The sequence below is a fragment of the Centruroides vittatus genome, unplaced genomic scaffold (assembly GCF_030686945.1).
Source record: "Centruroides vittatus isolate TY-2023 unplaced genomic scaffold, ASM3068694v2 contig_1078, whole genome shotgun sequence".
NCBI lineage: Eukaryota > Metazoa > Arthropoda > Arachnida > Scorpiones > Buthidae > Centruroides > Centruroides vittatus.
In genome coordinates this window covers 174,417-191,369 of record NW_027120693.1, presented here as the reverse complement: position 1 = coordinate 191,369, position 16,953 = coordinate 174,417, and the positions used below count along the sequence as shown (strand labels likewise).

Here is a 16,953-nt window from a genome sequence, read left to right as displayed (position 1 = left end):
ACCAAAATTCTACCAGGATTTAGATTCTGGCCAAATTCTTTTCGATGTTTTTACCAATAGCGTTGAAAATTGACGGTTAGGAGGGGGGTAAAAAGAGCAAAGATCCAAAAGCTAACCGTTCGGTCGACGTCGTTTCTATCCCCGGATTCGTTAAGTTGCCAAAAACGTCAAGAATAGCCCAGTAGAAAACAAGCTGGCTTTTCTCGCTCGCTTGTTATCCGGATAAGACTTAGTAAATGGCGAGAAAACAAACCGAGGTAGCACCCCATTTTTTTCTCATCTAAGACCATACAACGAGCTGCCGAGACTAGAAATTAATGCCATATTCTTTCTTTTATCAGGTGCTGTCGCCCTACTCGGACAACCCCGAAGTAAGTAGTAGCAATTTTCGTTAATAGGTGGCGATGTAGTGTTAAGCTTTGATCTCCCTCTTTAATACGAACACCCATTTGTTTATCCGGTGCAACGCCGACTTCCGGTCGAGCTTGTTTATTAATTTAACGCTACACAAAAATGTAGTTGTTCTTCCTCCCCTCTTCGCGGATTCATAGCATATTTCTCGGGACTGGTAAACAGTTTCAAGGATAAATGCGTGAAATTAAATGCCCCTCTTAACGTTAGTAAATCGTGTATATTCCGGGTCGTTGCGGGGGATGTAAAACTAGCGCTGGCTTCGCATAAGTTCCCACTCCCTCGTCTTTAGATACAAGTAAGTAATTGGCTAGAAAACAATCAACATCGCGATGACGTTTGGCAGATAACGCTTCGTTTAAGTGGTTCTAAAACGGTCTCCGGAGGGGAGGAAAAAAAGAAATTAGTTCCGTTTTCGGCTGCCGGGTGGCGTTTTACCAGTGTGCCACTCCGACTCTCAATGTCGCGTTAACCAATACGCGTTGACGTTTCGGATACTCGCGGGCAACGTGTTTATATGTCTAAATAAGTATAAAAATGTAAAATAATGCGTGTAAACGGCGTAAAAGTTGAGGGTCAATTATTAATTCGCGGGCATTTCTATTCGGTAACAGGTGATGGGATAGAAAGCGAGAGTCGTTTCGGTCAAGGTCGTGCGAACTTCGATAGTATCAGTTTTGTTTTTTGACTGAAGTTCCCATCAATTTTACGTTTTTTTTTCTAGTCTCAAATATTTCTGCCCTGAAAAATTTTCTACTTGCTGATTTCCAGAGGAACCAAACATTCCATTTTTTCCCTTTGTCTGCTCCAAGCTCGGTATCTTAGAACTTTTATGGTCCCGAAATAATTTGTAATGAATATAAATCCCAAGAAATCTTTGTTATAAGTCTGACGACAGTTCCATACGTTATTGAAGCAGTGCAAAGAACTGCGTTTATCAAATGATGGCAAAAAAGAGGATAGAAAGACACGTTTCTGTCATCATTTCGTTAATTGTTTTAGCTTTATTCTGGTGGAAATTTCTTCAGTTTACAAGATGGTGTTAGGGTCAGGGATTCGGTTTCCTTTCGTTTGCAGCGGTGTTTCTCCCTTCGTGTGCGAAGAAAAGTAAAAATTTCGATAAAATTACTTAATAATTTGTTAATCTCGACCCAAAATAATATAGTAATTTGTCAAGATTCGATTTTTGCAAGCGTTTGAGTGCAAAAACCGAGTCTGATGCAATGTCGAACCTCGTTGCAATATTGATTCTAGAGTTTCGTGTACCTTCTTCTATATATAAAATTCACGTTCTCGGTTCTTAATTAGGAATCTTCTGAATGGATTCTAGAAAAAGAAAAAAAATGTATAATTAGTTCTTGCATTAAATTTACTTTAAAAACTATTTTTGTTAACAGAAGAGCAATGATGATTGCCTTAAAAAAATTAAGTTATTTTGGGCTAGAGTATTTTCGACTGCGACATTCATTTTGTGGAGAATCGAGCTATTTAACGTATGCAACCGATGGCACGTGTCATTTTGGAGGCTAACTTCTATGTTGTTTACTACAGAAATTTAAGCTTATCGTTTGTCTAGCATCTGTGCCGATTCTTCTTTTGGAAAGATGCCATTTAGGGGGTTCTAACTCCCGTTAAAGTGAAGAAAATCGTCCAATGAAAAATGGAGTAACAAAAGCTGTTGTAACTTCGTTCCAAAAAGACACCAAAAATTTTGATTTATGGTGTGAATCATCAGCATGTCCTTGGAATCAGCAGGTTGTCCAAATGGGACTTTGTAAGCGAGTTCTAGAGTTTAATCGTCGATTTGTTTTTCGTATACATCACAATGGTGATTTATTTGCTCAATATTGATAGCAGATATTGCAAAATGTCGACTGCAATTAGTGTATATAGAATAGGTTATAAAGTATATTTTGGCAATGCATTATCGCTACTATTGGGCAAGGCTCATAAGCCTTACATACGGGGTCTTGACTTTCACGTGTTTATAAATTGCACAGATAAGACAAGTGTCGTCATTTTACCGCTCTCGGGGTCCCGAGATCGAATTCAAACGAGCAATCCCGAAATTTTTTGGGATGGTCTTTCCCAGATACGTCGAGGACCACTCTGTCTATTGTGGACCTGCCAAACCCACAATGGGTGTGATTAAAAAGGCCCTCTTAATTCCCATAGGGCAGAGTCAAAAATAAGATAAGAGTCCTTTGTTTCTAGTTATTAGCAAGAAGCGCAAGGAAACATTTTAAAGATTAAACTATGAAATTCAGACAATTTATAAATATATGATAAAAAAATTAAATTAAATTGCGGTTTATGTATACATTTGTATGGAAATTTGCATAGTTTAGACCACCCTTGATCCTGGGTTCTTCGTTGTAGAGAAGTAATTCAATGGTAGATTAATTTTATTATTAAAATATTTAGAATTAAAACGTTTTTTTAATATGAAAATAATTACAGAAGAATACTTTATTATGGAATTATTTTTTAAATCGAAATTTGATTCATTTAACGAACTTTATTAGCGAGTAGTTTTGGTTACTAAGGTGGCAGTAACAGTGTACTATGAGCTCTTTTCAAAGCTAATAATAATGTTTTTGATGATGATGATCATCTGATTTGCCGTATGTTTCTTGTCAGAATAAAAATGGAACCTCTTCTTGCAACCTTTCTTTTATTTATATTTCAATCAGTCTGATTACTGTCTACAATATCGTTTCTTTGGATTATGTGTGCACAAAATGCACTCAAAAATAATTGCATCTTACGAACGGATGAGGTACAATTGAAAATTTTAGACGCATCTATAACAAGATAATTTAATCATTTATAAGATTTGATGATTCAGCTGCTTTGTGTGAATGTTCTTATAATCTAAATTTATCCTTAACATCCAGTTCGTTCCGTATTGATTTTACATAAGCTGCAATAACAAATTTATCAGATTCAGCTACTTTTCATCAACGTAGTAGATGCCAGATGAGGTTTTCTTCTTTATTTATGAAAGACTTTTAAAATATTATAGAAATTCCTTCCAAAAATGTTGAAATCGATTCCTCAAATAAGTTAATTCGGAGGTGTTAGAAGATGAAATGCTTAGTTCTGATCGTATTATACGTAAATGTATGCCAATAATGTGACATATTCAGAAATAGATGCGTATAATATGCGATAAAGCAGAGATATTTCGCTTCACTAAGGCGATTTTTCTCATGAAATTATTAATAAATTAAAAAAATACGTGAACTAAATCACTCTGAAAGTGATTCAGAAGTGATTCAGAACTTACGTATGCCCTATTGCAATTATTTTAATTTCTGTCAGCTTATCAATTCATTTGTTTTTCTTTTCTAAAAAAGAATTTCTTTGTTTAAAATGTTCGATATTATAATTTATAAAATCTTATTTTTTCATGGTCAAAACGGCGATGTTTGGATAATTTCTCACACAGTACAATGCGCTAAATCGCGTAACCACACCCGTCACGAACTTGCAAATAATTCATATCCGAACCATATGATAAATAGAAGTTTCCGAACTACGCGACCTTCACGTTTTACGATTTCTATCTGAAGATTTCTGGAAAGACAATTTGTATGCGTTAATATAACCCAAAAGCAACAAGCTTGTAGCATATATTTAGAATTACAGTACATTTTATACGTTCATTTGTCGAGATGTTAAAGTTCACGAGACGAACGGATGCTGGATTGTAATTTATCATCAAGCATTAAGAAATGTTAAAATTAGATAAATTTTTTTTATACGTTTCGAAGTTCAGAAGAAAAATTGAAGATTTAAGTGAAAAATATAAATTTTTCCCCGTGAAAATGGATTTAAAAATGCTTAAATACGTTAAACTTAAGGTTTAAATTAAAAATATCTTTCAATTAAACAATGAAATTTGAGAATGTATTTAAATTATAACATAAATTTTTAAAGGCGAAAATGAAAATTTACGAGGGAAACTTCATTGATTCTCTTAACTAATCTCTGAAACGTCGTAGTCTACGTCAAAATTTCACAATAATCCGAACTAGACGATAAAAATCTCGAGTTTACATACACTTTTAATGTGTCTAAAATTTATCAGATAAACACACGTTTAAAAGAAGGGGGAGAAACCCTTTTAATCTGTTAATCCGATAAGTTCTTTGTCACCCGAGCTGCAATCGAGTTTTGCAATTTCACTTGTTACATTGTCTACGTGTTAACCATACTAATTGGAATAAATTAAAATGTAGACAGATGCATTGTTCCAAACCCGTTAAGGTTCTACGCACCGAATTGGACCTATTCCCTTTTGGCACACGACGGAGTATGAGTATATTCGTGCTTGCACCTCTTTGAAATTTACTAATGCTCTCCCGCTGGATGATGCAACCTTGGCATACATCTGCCAAGAAAACCTGCTTTGGATCCACCTTCATTCGTTTACATTGTATATGGCATACCCCTTTATGACTTGAAAATTTCTACATTGTTTCAGTTAGATTAATGAATTTCGCTCGAACTTCTCTGGAATTCTTCAAGATTTAACGTCGAACTATCGGAGGGAATTTTGTTTGCTGCATAAATATTGATAAATCGTTTATAAAAGTAAATAATCAGTTAATTTATCGATGATCTTTAGTAAATATTTTTAAAAATTGATAGAAAATTACTTCAAAAAATTGATTTATTACGTTAGTTCTTACGTCAACGATATATATGTGTGTGTTTTATTTCACTAATGCAATGAATTGCTCAAGTTTCATTGAAGATAACATATTTCCTAATGCTTTTATCGGGAAATTACTTAATCTCAATTACTGAATTTTGTTCATTTTCAATTGATTAAACTCGATTATTTTATTACCGTAACACAACTGATACTGATAAATTTCTTTGTGAATAATAAATTTGGGATTGTGTGTCGATTTCAGTCGTATTATACGTTGCCTTCTGATATCTTTATCAATTTATCTTGACTTATTTATTTAAATGAGTCAAGTTCTATCGCGATAAACTGTATCGAAAGGCAAATAATTAAATTTAGATGGTTTATTCGTGGCCATTTTTAGCGAAATTTTGAATTATTCTGCTGAGTATTGTTCTGCTTGTCAAATATACGCAATTTCATAAGCACAGATGAAAGATGCTAGATCATTTGGCTCGGATCATTTGGCTGCACGTAGAATTCCAAAATTTAGTGTTTTATGTAAAAAATATGAAAATAATAAACTTTCATTTTTATTTTTTTTTTTAATGGCTTTAGGGTGAGGTGGGCCTCGCATTTTTATAATACATTGGCTCCATTTCGTCCCTCTCGGGCCCTACACGTTGCGTGAATCGAAATTTTGATGATAAATGTATTTATTTCACTTCGTTACTCTGAAAGCAAATTCTAGCTAATTTATCAGAGAATTTTATTCATAAATAACGAATGAATTCTACGAATAATTTCTCATTTCGTTTCTTAGAATTGTTAATTTTGTGTAAACTTCTTTCGTAAGAATATACATCCAAAGAAACTTAGTCGGAAAATATAAATTTCGGAATTTTCTTAATTATTCCCTACAGGATATTATCGAGAGCATCCACAAGCGTACAATTTAAATTAATTTGAATACAGGAGTACATTTCTTTGCATAAAATTAAGTTTTCTAAGAAGTTCAAGGAGAGTTAGAACGTTTCTTTATTAGAAAGGAGTGAACAGACAGACTGCATTTGAAAAAGAAAACAACAAACTAGTTTCTAACAAAAGAAAATATAAGAGTTATGATACAATTTGCTCCATTGAGATGAAGCGCAAGTTTTCACGATGCATACAAAATCAACCAGAAAAAATACGAATGACGTGTGGCTTGTAAGCGGCTTCAATACATAAAGAAACGGCTCGAACACTTTCTATTGTTATAAACATTAAAGTTGGAGAGATAACGTAGTTGTCAAGGGCGAGATTAGTATCAAAAGCAACTCACAGTAGTGATATTTTATAATAAAATAGGTCGTTAATGACACGATATTACTGTATAGAAACAGATCATTGAGGCGAAATCAGATCGCGGAAACTAAATAAATAAAATCTTAAGTGGTTTCGTCTACCAGTTTTCGTTATCAGATCGTACCTAATGAAAGATTCAAATAATTTTCCAGCTACTTCACACACAATCAAATACACTTAAGCATTATCACACAGAGCAACGAGATACTCGAGTGATAAATCAATATTTAGATCAGTTGTTCATTCGGTTGATATCGAGTTGAATTTATCAGTTCTTATTCTGTTGCCCGCTTTGATATTCACATCCTGTTCTAGTTTCTACGTAGATCCCATTGCCTTCTCGTATGTAGTAGTGATACGGTGCAGTATTGAATGCTCTGTGTTATAATTTCCAAGCCATAATCAAGATCAGTAGTTGTAATGACGACTCTAGGTGACGCTGTTTTTTCGAGTTAACCTTTTTGTTCGCTTTGGATTTGGCCCAAGATCACTAATTTAACAAAAACAAAGCGGGATTAGGTCCAAACAGAATGAAATTTAGTTTGTTTTATACTTAACTGTGTAATAAAACCATAAATATGAGGATAATCGCGAAAATGTACATTGCCGAGTTGCTCCATGAGTGCTGCAATGCGGTCGACCAACAGAATCATTAGAATTCTTTATTGATCTTAGGATTAACGGAAAAAAATGTAAAAATTCTCTTGAAATTCTTGAATTCTGTGCATGAATTTTGGCTTTAAACAAAAATAACTTATTGCATCATGTTTTGAGGGTGGTGTTCTTGCAAATTATTTCTATCAGTGATGCAACACGATGATGCTTGGGAAAAAATCGGTTACTATCTTCTAAATAAAAATAGTAACCGAGTTTTTTCTTTCCTATCTTTAGAATTAATTGCATGATTTCTGTACGTAGACATTTTAACGGTTTATTAATATTTATTTTTAGAAATTTTCGTATTCGATTAAAGAACGTGTTGTAAAGAAATTAATGGATTGAAGATCGGCTGAGTACCCTGACATTTTTAAAGATCAGTCGTTATTTTATCGAATTTATCTAAAAATATTTAATAATATTTATTAGAAATTGAATTATTTTAAAGTTTAAATTCTGCTGGTGTCTATTTTGCTCAGTTTTCTCCGTGCCTTATGCCTAAATAGGGAGTCAGTTTCCCATAGAAAGGCATCTCCTTTGGCAGATCACTCGCGTGTTGCGTTGACTGAGCCATTAAATCCAATCCAATCCTCAATGCCTACTGCTCTTGAGGACCTGGAATCGAATCCGGGCGAGCAGCTCTCCGGGAATGCCTAATTTACATGGGTTATTCGTTTGTAAAATACTTCGTCACCACAAAGGAACATGGTTGAAATTCGATTCTTACTCTTCCGTTTTTTCGTGGATCCTTGCTCTTTCCTATCCTTCACTCACTCGTCAGGCATGGTCTCATTGCAAGACACAGAATGTCCATTTCGAACGAATCTCAGGTTTCTCGTAATGGAAATCATGGGCCAAAAGAGAGAAATACAGTATATGAAAAAATTTGAATGATATTGTATTGTAAATTCATAGACTAGTTTTGTGGCCTTGCAACTTGATTACTTCTTTGGTTGAATGAGATTCAGAGTGTCTTTTACGTGTAAAAATATAAATTTTCATACGTGAAGGACACTGAGAGGATTCGTGTAGAAGAAAATTGTATTAAGTCCTTGATTTAAATACATTTAATTATTAATCTTCAGAAATTCTTTAATAATTTTTGCACAGTTAAACAACAATTTACCAATTTTGTTTTATTTATGTAACATTTCTTATCAGCAATGTTGTGTGTTTGAGAAATTATTAAAGTAGTCGAAAAGATAAGCAATAAAAATCGAAACAAGGTTAGGCCATTGTTTCAGAAATGAGAGTAAAGTCAGCGCAACGACATGATACGAAATTGTTCTGGCACGATTGTATTTGTTTATAGCGAATTTATCTTTTCTGTTTTGGAATGATTTAAAATAATTAAAACTAAATTATTTTGATTTTTAGTAAAGTAGGCACATTTAAGGATTTACAGTAGCATTATCATCATATTGTAATGAAAAATAGCGATTACATAAATGTTTTCACCCGGACAGAATGGATTTTGCGTTATTGACCCCTGTTTAGCGCAAGTTTTCATATTATGCGAGATGAAAGTCATGCTGACAGTGCTGCTATTTTTTTTTCCATAAATATTATTTGGCAATGTTAAAATCTTTTGTGTAATGATCTTCACGATCGTTGTATTTTCTTTCTTTTAATATAAAAGTTAAATCGTAAATATTAATTTTATAAATACAATAGCGAGGTTGAAGCCGAAGTTTTAAACGCGAAAACGTGTACGTCGGACGTTCAGCGCCGCGCTTTCCTGTAAGCCTAGATGTTTGACAATGGCGTTTGGAAAGTCAGTGGAATTATGATCGACATTCCAAACGCCATTGTTAAATTTATAGGCTTACAGGAAAGCGGTGCTGAACGTCCGACATACACGTTTTCACGTTTAAAACTTTGGTCTCAACCTCGCTAATATATTTTTCAATTTATAGCTGATTAGAATTGGGTTTTACTATTGTTTTTAAAGTATCTTGAAGGATTTCTACTCGCGCCGCGTAACTTTGACCTGTCCACTAGAGGGCGTAATTATGCACAAGTTTGAATTTATTTTCGATAAGTTAGACGTGAAAAGCTCGAATGAAAAGAAGTATAAAATGTTAAATATTAAAATCATATCAAATTATTTAGTAGACCGTTATTCTATAATTATATTTTTCTTCACGAAAAAGCGAAAAATGGCGTGAAATTATCTTTAAAATATATTTTATAAAAGCACTGGATAAGTATGGGCCTCCTGGAGATCTGATGCGATCCCGGATTCCCGTAGCGTTAGGATGATGCCTTAATTACCTGGGCCGTTCAGCCATCTAATATTTTTGCTTAGTATCAATTGGTGCATCTAGATGGCAAGCAGTTAAGTAAACGTATTATTAAAACTTGTAATTAAAATGGCGAGTCGTGGATTCATTTCCTAGTCAACTCGTAACTTATAACTATAAAATAAGAATTGTATTTGTACGTGTATATACGTATGACTATGAAATGTGTAGATGATCACGTGTTAAAGTAGATTTTGCACCACGTGCAAGGGAAATGCACACATACCTGGTAATGTCAGAAATTACTAATAAATTAGATACTATAAATGGTTCATTCGGCATAATATAACAAGTTTGGACATTTTTATTCATTCGTTTTTATAGCTATCGTTGCAGAATAATCGGATGTTTAAGTGCTGATTCCAAGGTTATTTGGGTGTCCCAGTAACCCAGGAAATTTTTAAGTGTCGTCGTGGACTCGCAATTTTTAGCTTCAAACTTGATAAAACTAAATACTTTTACATAGAATTTTTTTTTTTTTTTTTAAGAAAATCTCTGTTTTTATAACTTGTATTTTAGTTATATAAACCGTACTGATGAAGGAAGTTCTATTCATCATATACTTGGCGTAGACGCGTCACGTAACTGTAGCAGTATATAGGGGAGGATAGGGAATTTCGAATAATAATACTACTTAAACTGGGTGTAAAGTTTAAAATATTCTTATAAAATTGTAAATATTTTAATCACTTTCTGGCACACAAGAAGATATTTATCCAAAAAAAGTGACTTTCTATCTATCAATTACTGGTTAGGCGCGTAGAAACGTTATATACGATTTTAATAATGTTATAATTAATTTTAATAAATATTTCTCAGTATTATTAAGGTGTACAGTTTCTGGATTAATTCGCAAAATTCGATTGTGCAAATAATTGATAATTTGCAGGAAAAAAGCGTCCAGTTACAGCGCGAAAGAAGGGAGTAAAGTTTAGCGATTTCAGTGAATGGAAATTAATTCGCTTTACCCAACAGAAAAATGTGTGAATAAATTCCATTCTTTAAATTCGCCATTTTTCGTCACAGGTATCAATTTTCGCGAGTGAATGAAGTGTTTTTTTTTTTTTTTTTTTAAGAGCTTCAGAGTTTCTTCTATACATTGATTTTGTGTAAAACTTCATTCATTCTCTTATTGCATATCGGCGCTTACGTCTATAGGGGGTTGCAAAATTGCACGTGGGTTTAACGACATTTTTACAAATTAAAAATAAACCTTACACCGTTGGGTTTAAATAAAAATATAGGAAATATACTTAATTGGAAAAGGTTATCATTAACCTGTCTATATTTTGTAACTAGATCAAAGTAATGGTTTCTTGAACGTTTATGTGTAATGCATGAATGAAATTAGCCATAAAAAAAGATGGCTAATAAGGAAAATTTTCACCTCAACGTAAGGTTAGCATCTCTATTTTTAATGCAACTATAAAATATAATTAATATAATATAGAATTTATTATTATTAACTGGAAAATTTAATTTGTTTACGCACCCGAAATCGGCATTCGGATCGGTTTTCCTCTAACGCGATGGGTCTTGTTTGGTGAATTTTTATTGTTACGCTATCGAGGGGGGAGGAAACTAGTTTCTCGAATGATTCACCTCGTTGTTTATCGCCGAAGGAGCGGAATTTATAGATAACGAGGTGTTTTAAATCTAGAAAGTAATTGTGATTGAATGTAGACGTTTTGAGTTTCTCGACACCGACTTTAAAGCGCTAACAATCGGAGAAGAGAGTAAAAAAAGTAACAAAAAAAGGTCGACCTATAATTAGATTAGTCAAGGATCACACAAGGTACTGTGCTGCTGCCATAGTTTTCAGTTGGCGACCCGAAAGGAAAAAAAGTTTAGATACGGAGCTATCTCCTCCACTTCCCTTACTGATATTTAAAATCCGGGATAGATAGAAGGGGTCTTAGTCAGCAAAGAAGCTGCCACCTTATTCAAGTCGGTGCACTCCCTACTTTCCCTACCCCCGGGCACTGGCGCGGGTCGATAGCCAGCGTGTGTGACGGTCGCGGTCCACTTTAGACGGGTGGGAGGAACCCCCGAATTAGTCGTCGAGTAGGGTCGCGGATCGGATTAGAACGGGTGCCGCATCCTCGCGCGTATAAAGGGAAATTTAGGGTATTCTCCAACCGCAAATAAAGGAAACGGGTGAGGGGGGTCGACGGTTCTGGTGTAGGTGAGACGGTAGCGACAAGCACGTCCCAGTTTAGTCGTTTTACCTAGTGACAGATGACGTCTTTCACCGTGGCAAGGGCGTCGACCACCACCCCGCTCCAGCTGCAGTTTTCGTCACGCGGATGGCGATTATCCGGCCGGATAATCTCGTCAGAGGATTTATGCCACTTTTATCTACTTAAATCGGCGGATAAGGGCCACGTCCGCAGTAGAGGGGTAGTAAAAAATCCCCATTGCGGGAGGAAGGTCGGCATCCGTAGGTTTTGCCATGCGCGAGGACGGTTCTTAACCCCGTCGCTTGCCGAAACGGTGGTTCCGGAAGTTCGATACTTCGGAAGGTGACCCGGACGTCTCGCCTCTCGCCACCCTCCTACGAGACCTGGCGTCCGGTTTAACCCTTGACCACATCCGCACGGCGTCCGCCGAAGAAAGGTCGGCCCGGTGGAACTTGAACCGGGTTACCGAATCGTCCTCCCGATGCGATAAACAAAAGTAGGATCCTCGAAAGGGCGAAGTCGGCACCTCCTAGCAACAAGCGGCACTCGCGCCATTGGTAGTTGTAGGTGCTGCCAACCGTTACCTCATTGGTCGAACGGGCGGTCGGCAACAGTCGCTGTTACCTACCGCCACCGAGATTTTTGACCTACCGAGCTACCAGTCGATCGCGGGCACCCGGAACTACCTCACTCCCGTCTCGCGTGTTCTCGCATGCGACGAGAGAAATTTTCCACTCTCGCTTCCTACTCGTTTCTCGCGCTGATGCACGCTCGCCAACGCGCAATCCGACTGGTTTCTTAAAAATTTCCGACTCCGACAGTCGCCCGATCTTCGCCTGCCCCCCGGATGGCCTCACGGGTGACGCAATCGCCCAACCCCGTTTTGACAGATCGCCCTTCCTCCCCTCCTCTCGAAAGTGGATCCGTCGTGACACCGCGGAGGACGTCGGCGCCACCGAACTCTCCCATTGGTCGACTCTCCACGTCTGACGTCAGCTGGTCTGTCAGCTGTTGTTAGGCCGTCGGACGTAATCGTTCGTGTCTATCTCGCTTCGTGTTTCGATCAGGAATGGTTCGACTTTCGTCTTCGCTCCTCGTCTAGATCTTCCCTAAGGTTCTACGACGATTCTGGCATTACGGCCCGACTACGTATGATTGTGGAAGCCGTAGAAAACCGCACCAAGAGGAACGACGGCATGGGACAGATAGGTGACAAGAATGTAAGTGCGTGTGTCTGTCCGTCTATCTCTCTCTCTCGCTCCTGCTTCTCCTCCCGATCGCCATCCGACCTAGCAACAAGGCTTTTAGCCGATTGGCTGTAACGAAGCATTGCCCGTTTCCCGTACTGTCTTCGGTAGGTAAGACCCACTGACCGATGATACTAATTCTCAAAGTGATCCTCGACCCTCGAGATGTGTCCGGGGGGTCCGTGCTTGTCGCGGCGGCACTTTCCCTTTACCGCTCTTTCTTTCGCTTGTTAATCGCGCCGATCGGCATTAGCGGGGGGTTAGATCGTGCTCCGTTCGAATCGAATCGTGCCGTTTTGCCATCGTGATGGACTTGTGTGTTTTTCCAGGAGGAATCCTTACTTTGCTACCTTTTTACTACCTTTACTAAATCGATATCCCACCCGAACCTCTGCCGTTCCGTCACTATGACTCGTTTATTTGTTACCCCCTCGTTCGGGGTTTAAATTTAGAACCGTACTTTCTGAATTTCCTACATCAGAATCCATTCCGGGAAGAGAGTAGTGCATTGTTTTATAATTTAATCAAAGACGGTAGAGATCCGGGACGGCGATCGAGCACTCCGACTGCACCGTCCCACGTCGAGAACTTGCATGGTATATTTTCTATTCTTCCGTAAACTACGATGCAAAAAATGTTTTCTAGAGAGGGCTCGGAGAGACGGGACGCGTCCGGTTTTGCTTCGGAGAAGGGTTCGACTTTTATGTCCGATTCCGTAATTTTTATGGCATTTTTCAAGGTCCGCGAAGGTAACGTCCTGTTGCTAGGAAGATATCGTTGGCGGAGAGACTCGTGTCCGCCGAGACGTGGAATTCGGCACGGTGTCTCGGGTTTAGTCTCTGCAGGTTTGAATTGCATCATCCTCGCTAATAAACATTGTTGTATAAAAAAGGATGCTTAGGTAAAACTTGTTGTAGTGAAGTTTGGTTGTTGGAAAAAATGTTTATATAAAAAAAACTTAAGCTGGAAAAACTGTCTGTAGTATGATGAAATCTGTATGAGTAAGACCTAAAAATTGCTTGAATTTTTGTTCAGGAATGATGTGTAAAATACCTTTTTTGCACCCATTTAGCACAGCTGCGATAACGGCAATAATTATTTTTAGAATGTTCTCGTACATTGTTTTAAACCACTCCAGATAAGTCATCTGAAATTTATTATGCTGATGATTCAGACAGGATTATTTATCTATTAATTACAGCGTATAAATTTCATTTTAATGAACTTTTATAAAATCACATAGCACTGTATTGATTTTCTATTTCGGTTTGTCTTTGTTAACACTTCGTACTGTTGCATCATGCTGTACATCCTCAAACTTGTATACTAAATTTATAGTAATGATTTGTGCCATACTTTATTCTCTTATCCTAAAAATATTTTATTGCCTGCCGAAAGTTTTTTAGCGCTTTCCCGAAAAAACCTAAAATAAAATTTATATGATATAAACTCATAAATTTAAAATAAATGTAATTAATTTAAGTCCATATTTTATAACTATTCTTTTAAATTTGAGTCACTAGATTTAAAAATAATTGTAATTTAGTTTTATATAAAGTATAGAACCACAGAATTAATGCACATGTTATACTGTAGGAATTTTCTGACACATGTCGTTTGGATGCGTTGATATGTAGTTTAACGAGCGATCCTACAAAAATACTATTTATTACACATGGAACAATGTATGAAACTTCCTCACAGTGTGCTGTATGTGGCACAAATCATTTCACTTAAAGGAACATCAGACTGATGTTTCTTCTTGTCTGAACTTGTCTGAACAAAGCATGACTTCCTATAAAAGCATGTTCTCACATGCTTTTTTTTAAAATATGCAGTTTAAATCAAAGCTAAATATCTAGTATTATTAATAATTATTTTTATTCTCGAGACTGCATTTGGAGTTCGCATTTGTGATATAATCTGGTTTATTTTTCCGATAGGAAATTGCATATATCGAGTTTACATTGTCGTCGTTTTTATAAAGTTAATAAATATAGACTGAAGTTTCGAGTAATTTCCCGTTTGTTTAGTGCAGTTTAAAATTAACTTGGTGAATTTTAAATTCGTAGCTTTGATAAATTTTCACTCTGTCAATAATTGTAAGCATACGGGATGTAAACATTCGGGAGAATTTGCTCCTTCCTTCCTCTGACATAACTTTCCATTAGTTAAACTATAATTCATTGAAATCATTTCAAAATTTTGATTTCTTATTAAAATTTTCAAAACTAGTTCAATGACATTATTGTAGAAATTTGAATGGTGTATTGATCTAAAATGTTTGTAGAGATTTTTTTCGTGTGTGATAGACTTCCAGATTTTATCAACAGCTTGAGTTGATATAACTGTTAATTGTCCTTTATCTGCTTGACAATATACTGAAGATTAACAATTCTGAATGTTATAGATCTGTAAATCAATTGACTTTAACTTTTTTCAGTTGTTAAGCATCTTATGGTAATTGTGTCGCACATTAAAAGTAGATATAAGAATAATTGTTTAAATAGGATTTAATTATTCTCAAAGTAGCCGATAGAAAATAAATAAATATCCAAAATCTGTAAATTTATATTAATTCAATGTGTATCCCATCAAATAATAGAATTTATATATGCAATATGAAGTTATAGTGTAGCGTCGCATGCAACCGATTGCATATGCTTACTCCATTTGCCATCTGAACACTGCAAGTGTTATATAGTAACTTATCATTACTATTGTTTGCCAGATTGCAGATCAAAATCCAAATTTTATATGGTTTGTCAATTTCCACTTGGTGGATTCAGTTAAGGTATTTTATGCCATCGTGCTGAAGTCGATATGGAACAACATCGCACATGACTCACTTCTTCGAGTAATTCCCATTAAAATTCAAACACTCGAATGAGTCCAAAATAGGATTTGAGCCCACTGCTTGAGATCGATTCCTTAACAAACCCTTTCACCAGACAGACAGACAAAAAAAAAAAGTGTCATTTTAATGACAGATCAAAAAATATAAAAGCTGAATGTCATGGTATTACGTTCATTTTTTTTTTTTTTTTAAAGTTTACATAAAAATTTTGCAAAATTCTTTGTAAATTTAATAATAACATGCTATCGATTGATATTCTGTAATAACAAGGTGTTTCACAAGTTGACAATTTTAATAATTCCATACCGATTCGTGTTATCGTGCTACGTCATACACGCGTGCCGTTAAAGTAGTATTGCGTGAAACATTGTAATTACCCGAATGTTCGGATATGAAAATTATAAACCCCTTCTTAAACTAACAAAAGTTTCAAAATTGTTAAAATAGTTTATGTAATTAGCAATTTTGTAATTTATGTAAATAAGATTTTCGAATTAGTTCTGTCTTTCAGAATGAAATTTTTCTTTCAAGAATCATATTTGAAGTTAAAATTTTTGTATGTTAATTGCATGTTATTATCAAAAAAAAACTTTTATTTTACATAGTCTTTTTTTGAAGAATTTCTTAGGGAATTTAAAACATCCCTAATGTTATAATTTTCAGATAGAGTAGGAACATTCGATTAAAATTATTTGAATTTGCATAATTTTTTTATTTGCGGCGACTTTCGTAACACATTTGGCATTTATCACTTTTTAAATATTATGTAATCAAGGTCAGGAATTAATAATTAACTTATTATACACCCATACAACTCAGTATGTATAGATTATACATACTGAAAATAGAAAATGATTTAAGCCATTGCTGTATATTAAAATGGCATATGTTTAACAGAAATTAAAATTTTCTTTATATATAATCAGTTGATTGAGCTTTGAGTTCGTGAATGCAAATGACCTTATCTACAAATGGATCAAAATACCACAACATATCTGTCATCATTCTCCCAATGCTCCTGCAGAACATTCGTGTTGCACAATGAAGTGTGTTCTGACTTTGCACGCTACCAAACACACGACTCCCTCTCTGTTGTGGAGTTGTCATTTTCATATACAGTGTTTCCTAGGGGGAGCAGACAAAAAGATGTGGAATGCATATGTGAGATGAAACTAGGACAGTTTCTCTATTGATTGGTGTATGCTGCATACTTCTTAGATAATATTTAACATAATTACAATAATTTAAAATGGTAGCATTCATTTTGGAAGATCCTGTATGTTAATGTTAAATTAATACTTTATGGTTCTTG

At 35.5% G+C, this 16,953-nt stretch overlaps 1 protein-coding gene across 1 annotated transcript in view; it reads left to right on the top strand.

The window, feature by feature from the left end:
* Sesn (Sestrin) overlaps positions 1-16,953 on the top strand; it is a 66,734-nt gene that overhangs the window by 40,441 nt on the left and 9,340 nt on the right. Inside the window, exon 3 of the mRNA XM_067268740.1 lies at positions 342-371. Within this exon, the coding sequence (XP_067124841.1) occupies positions 342-371 (30 nt within the window). The remainder of the gene's footprint in view (positions 1-341; positions 372-16,953) is intronic.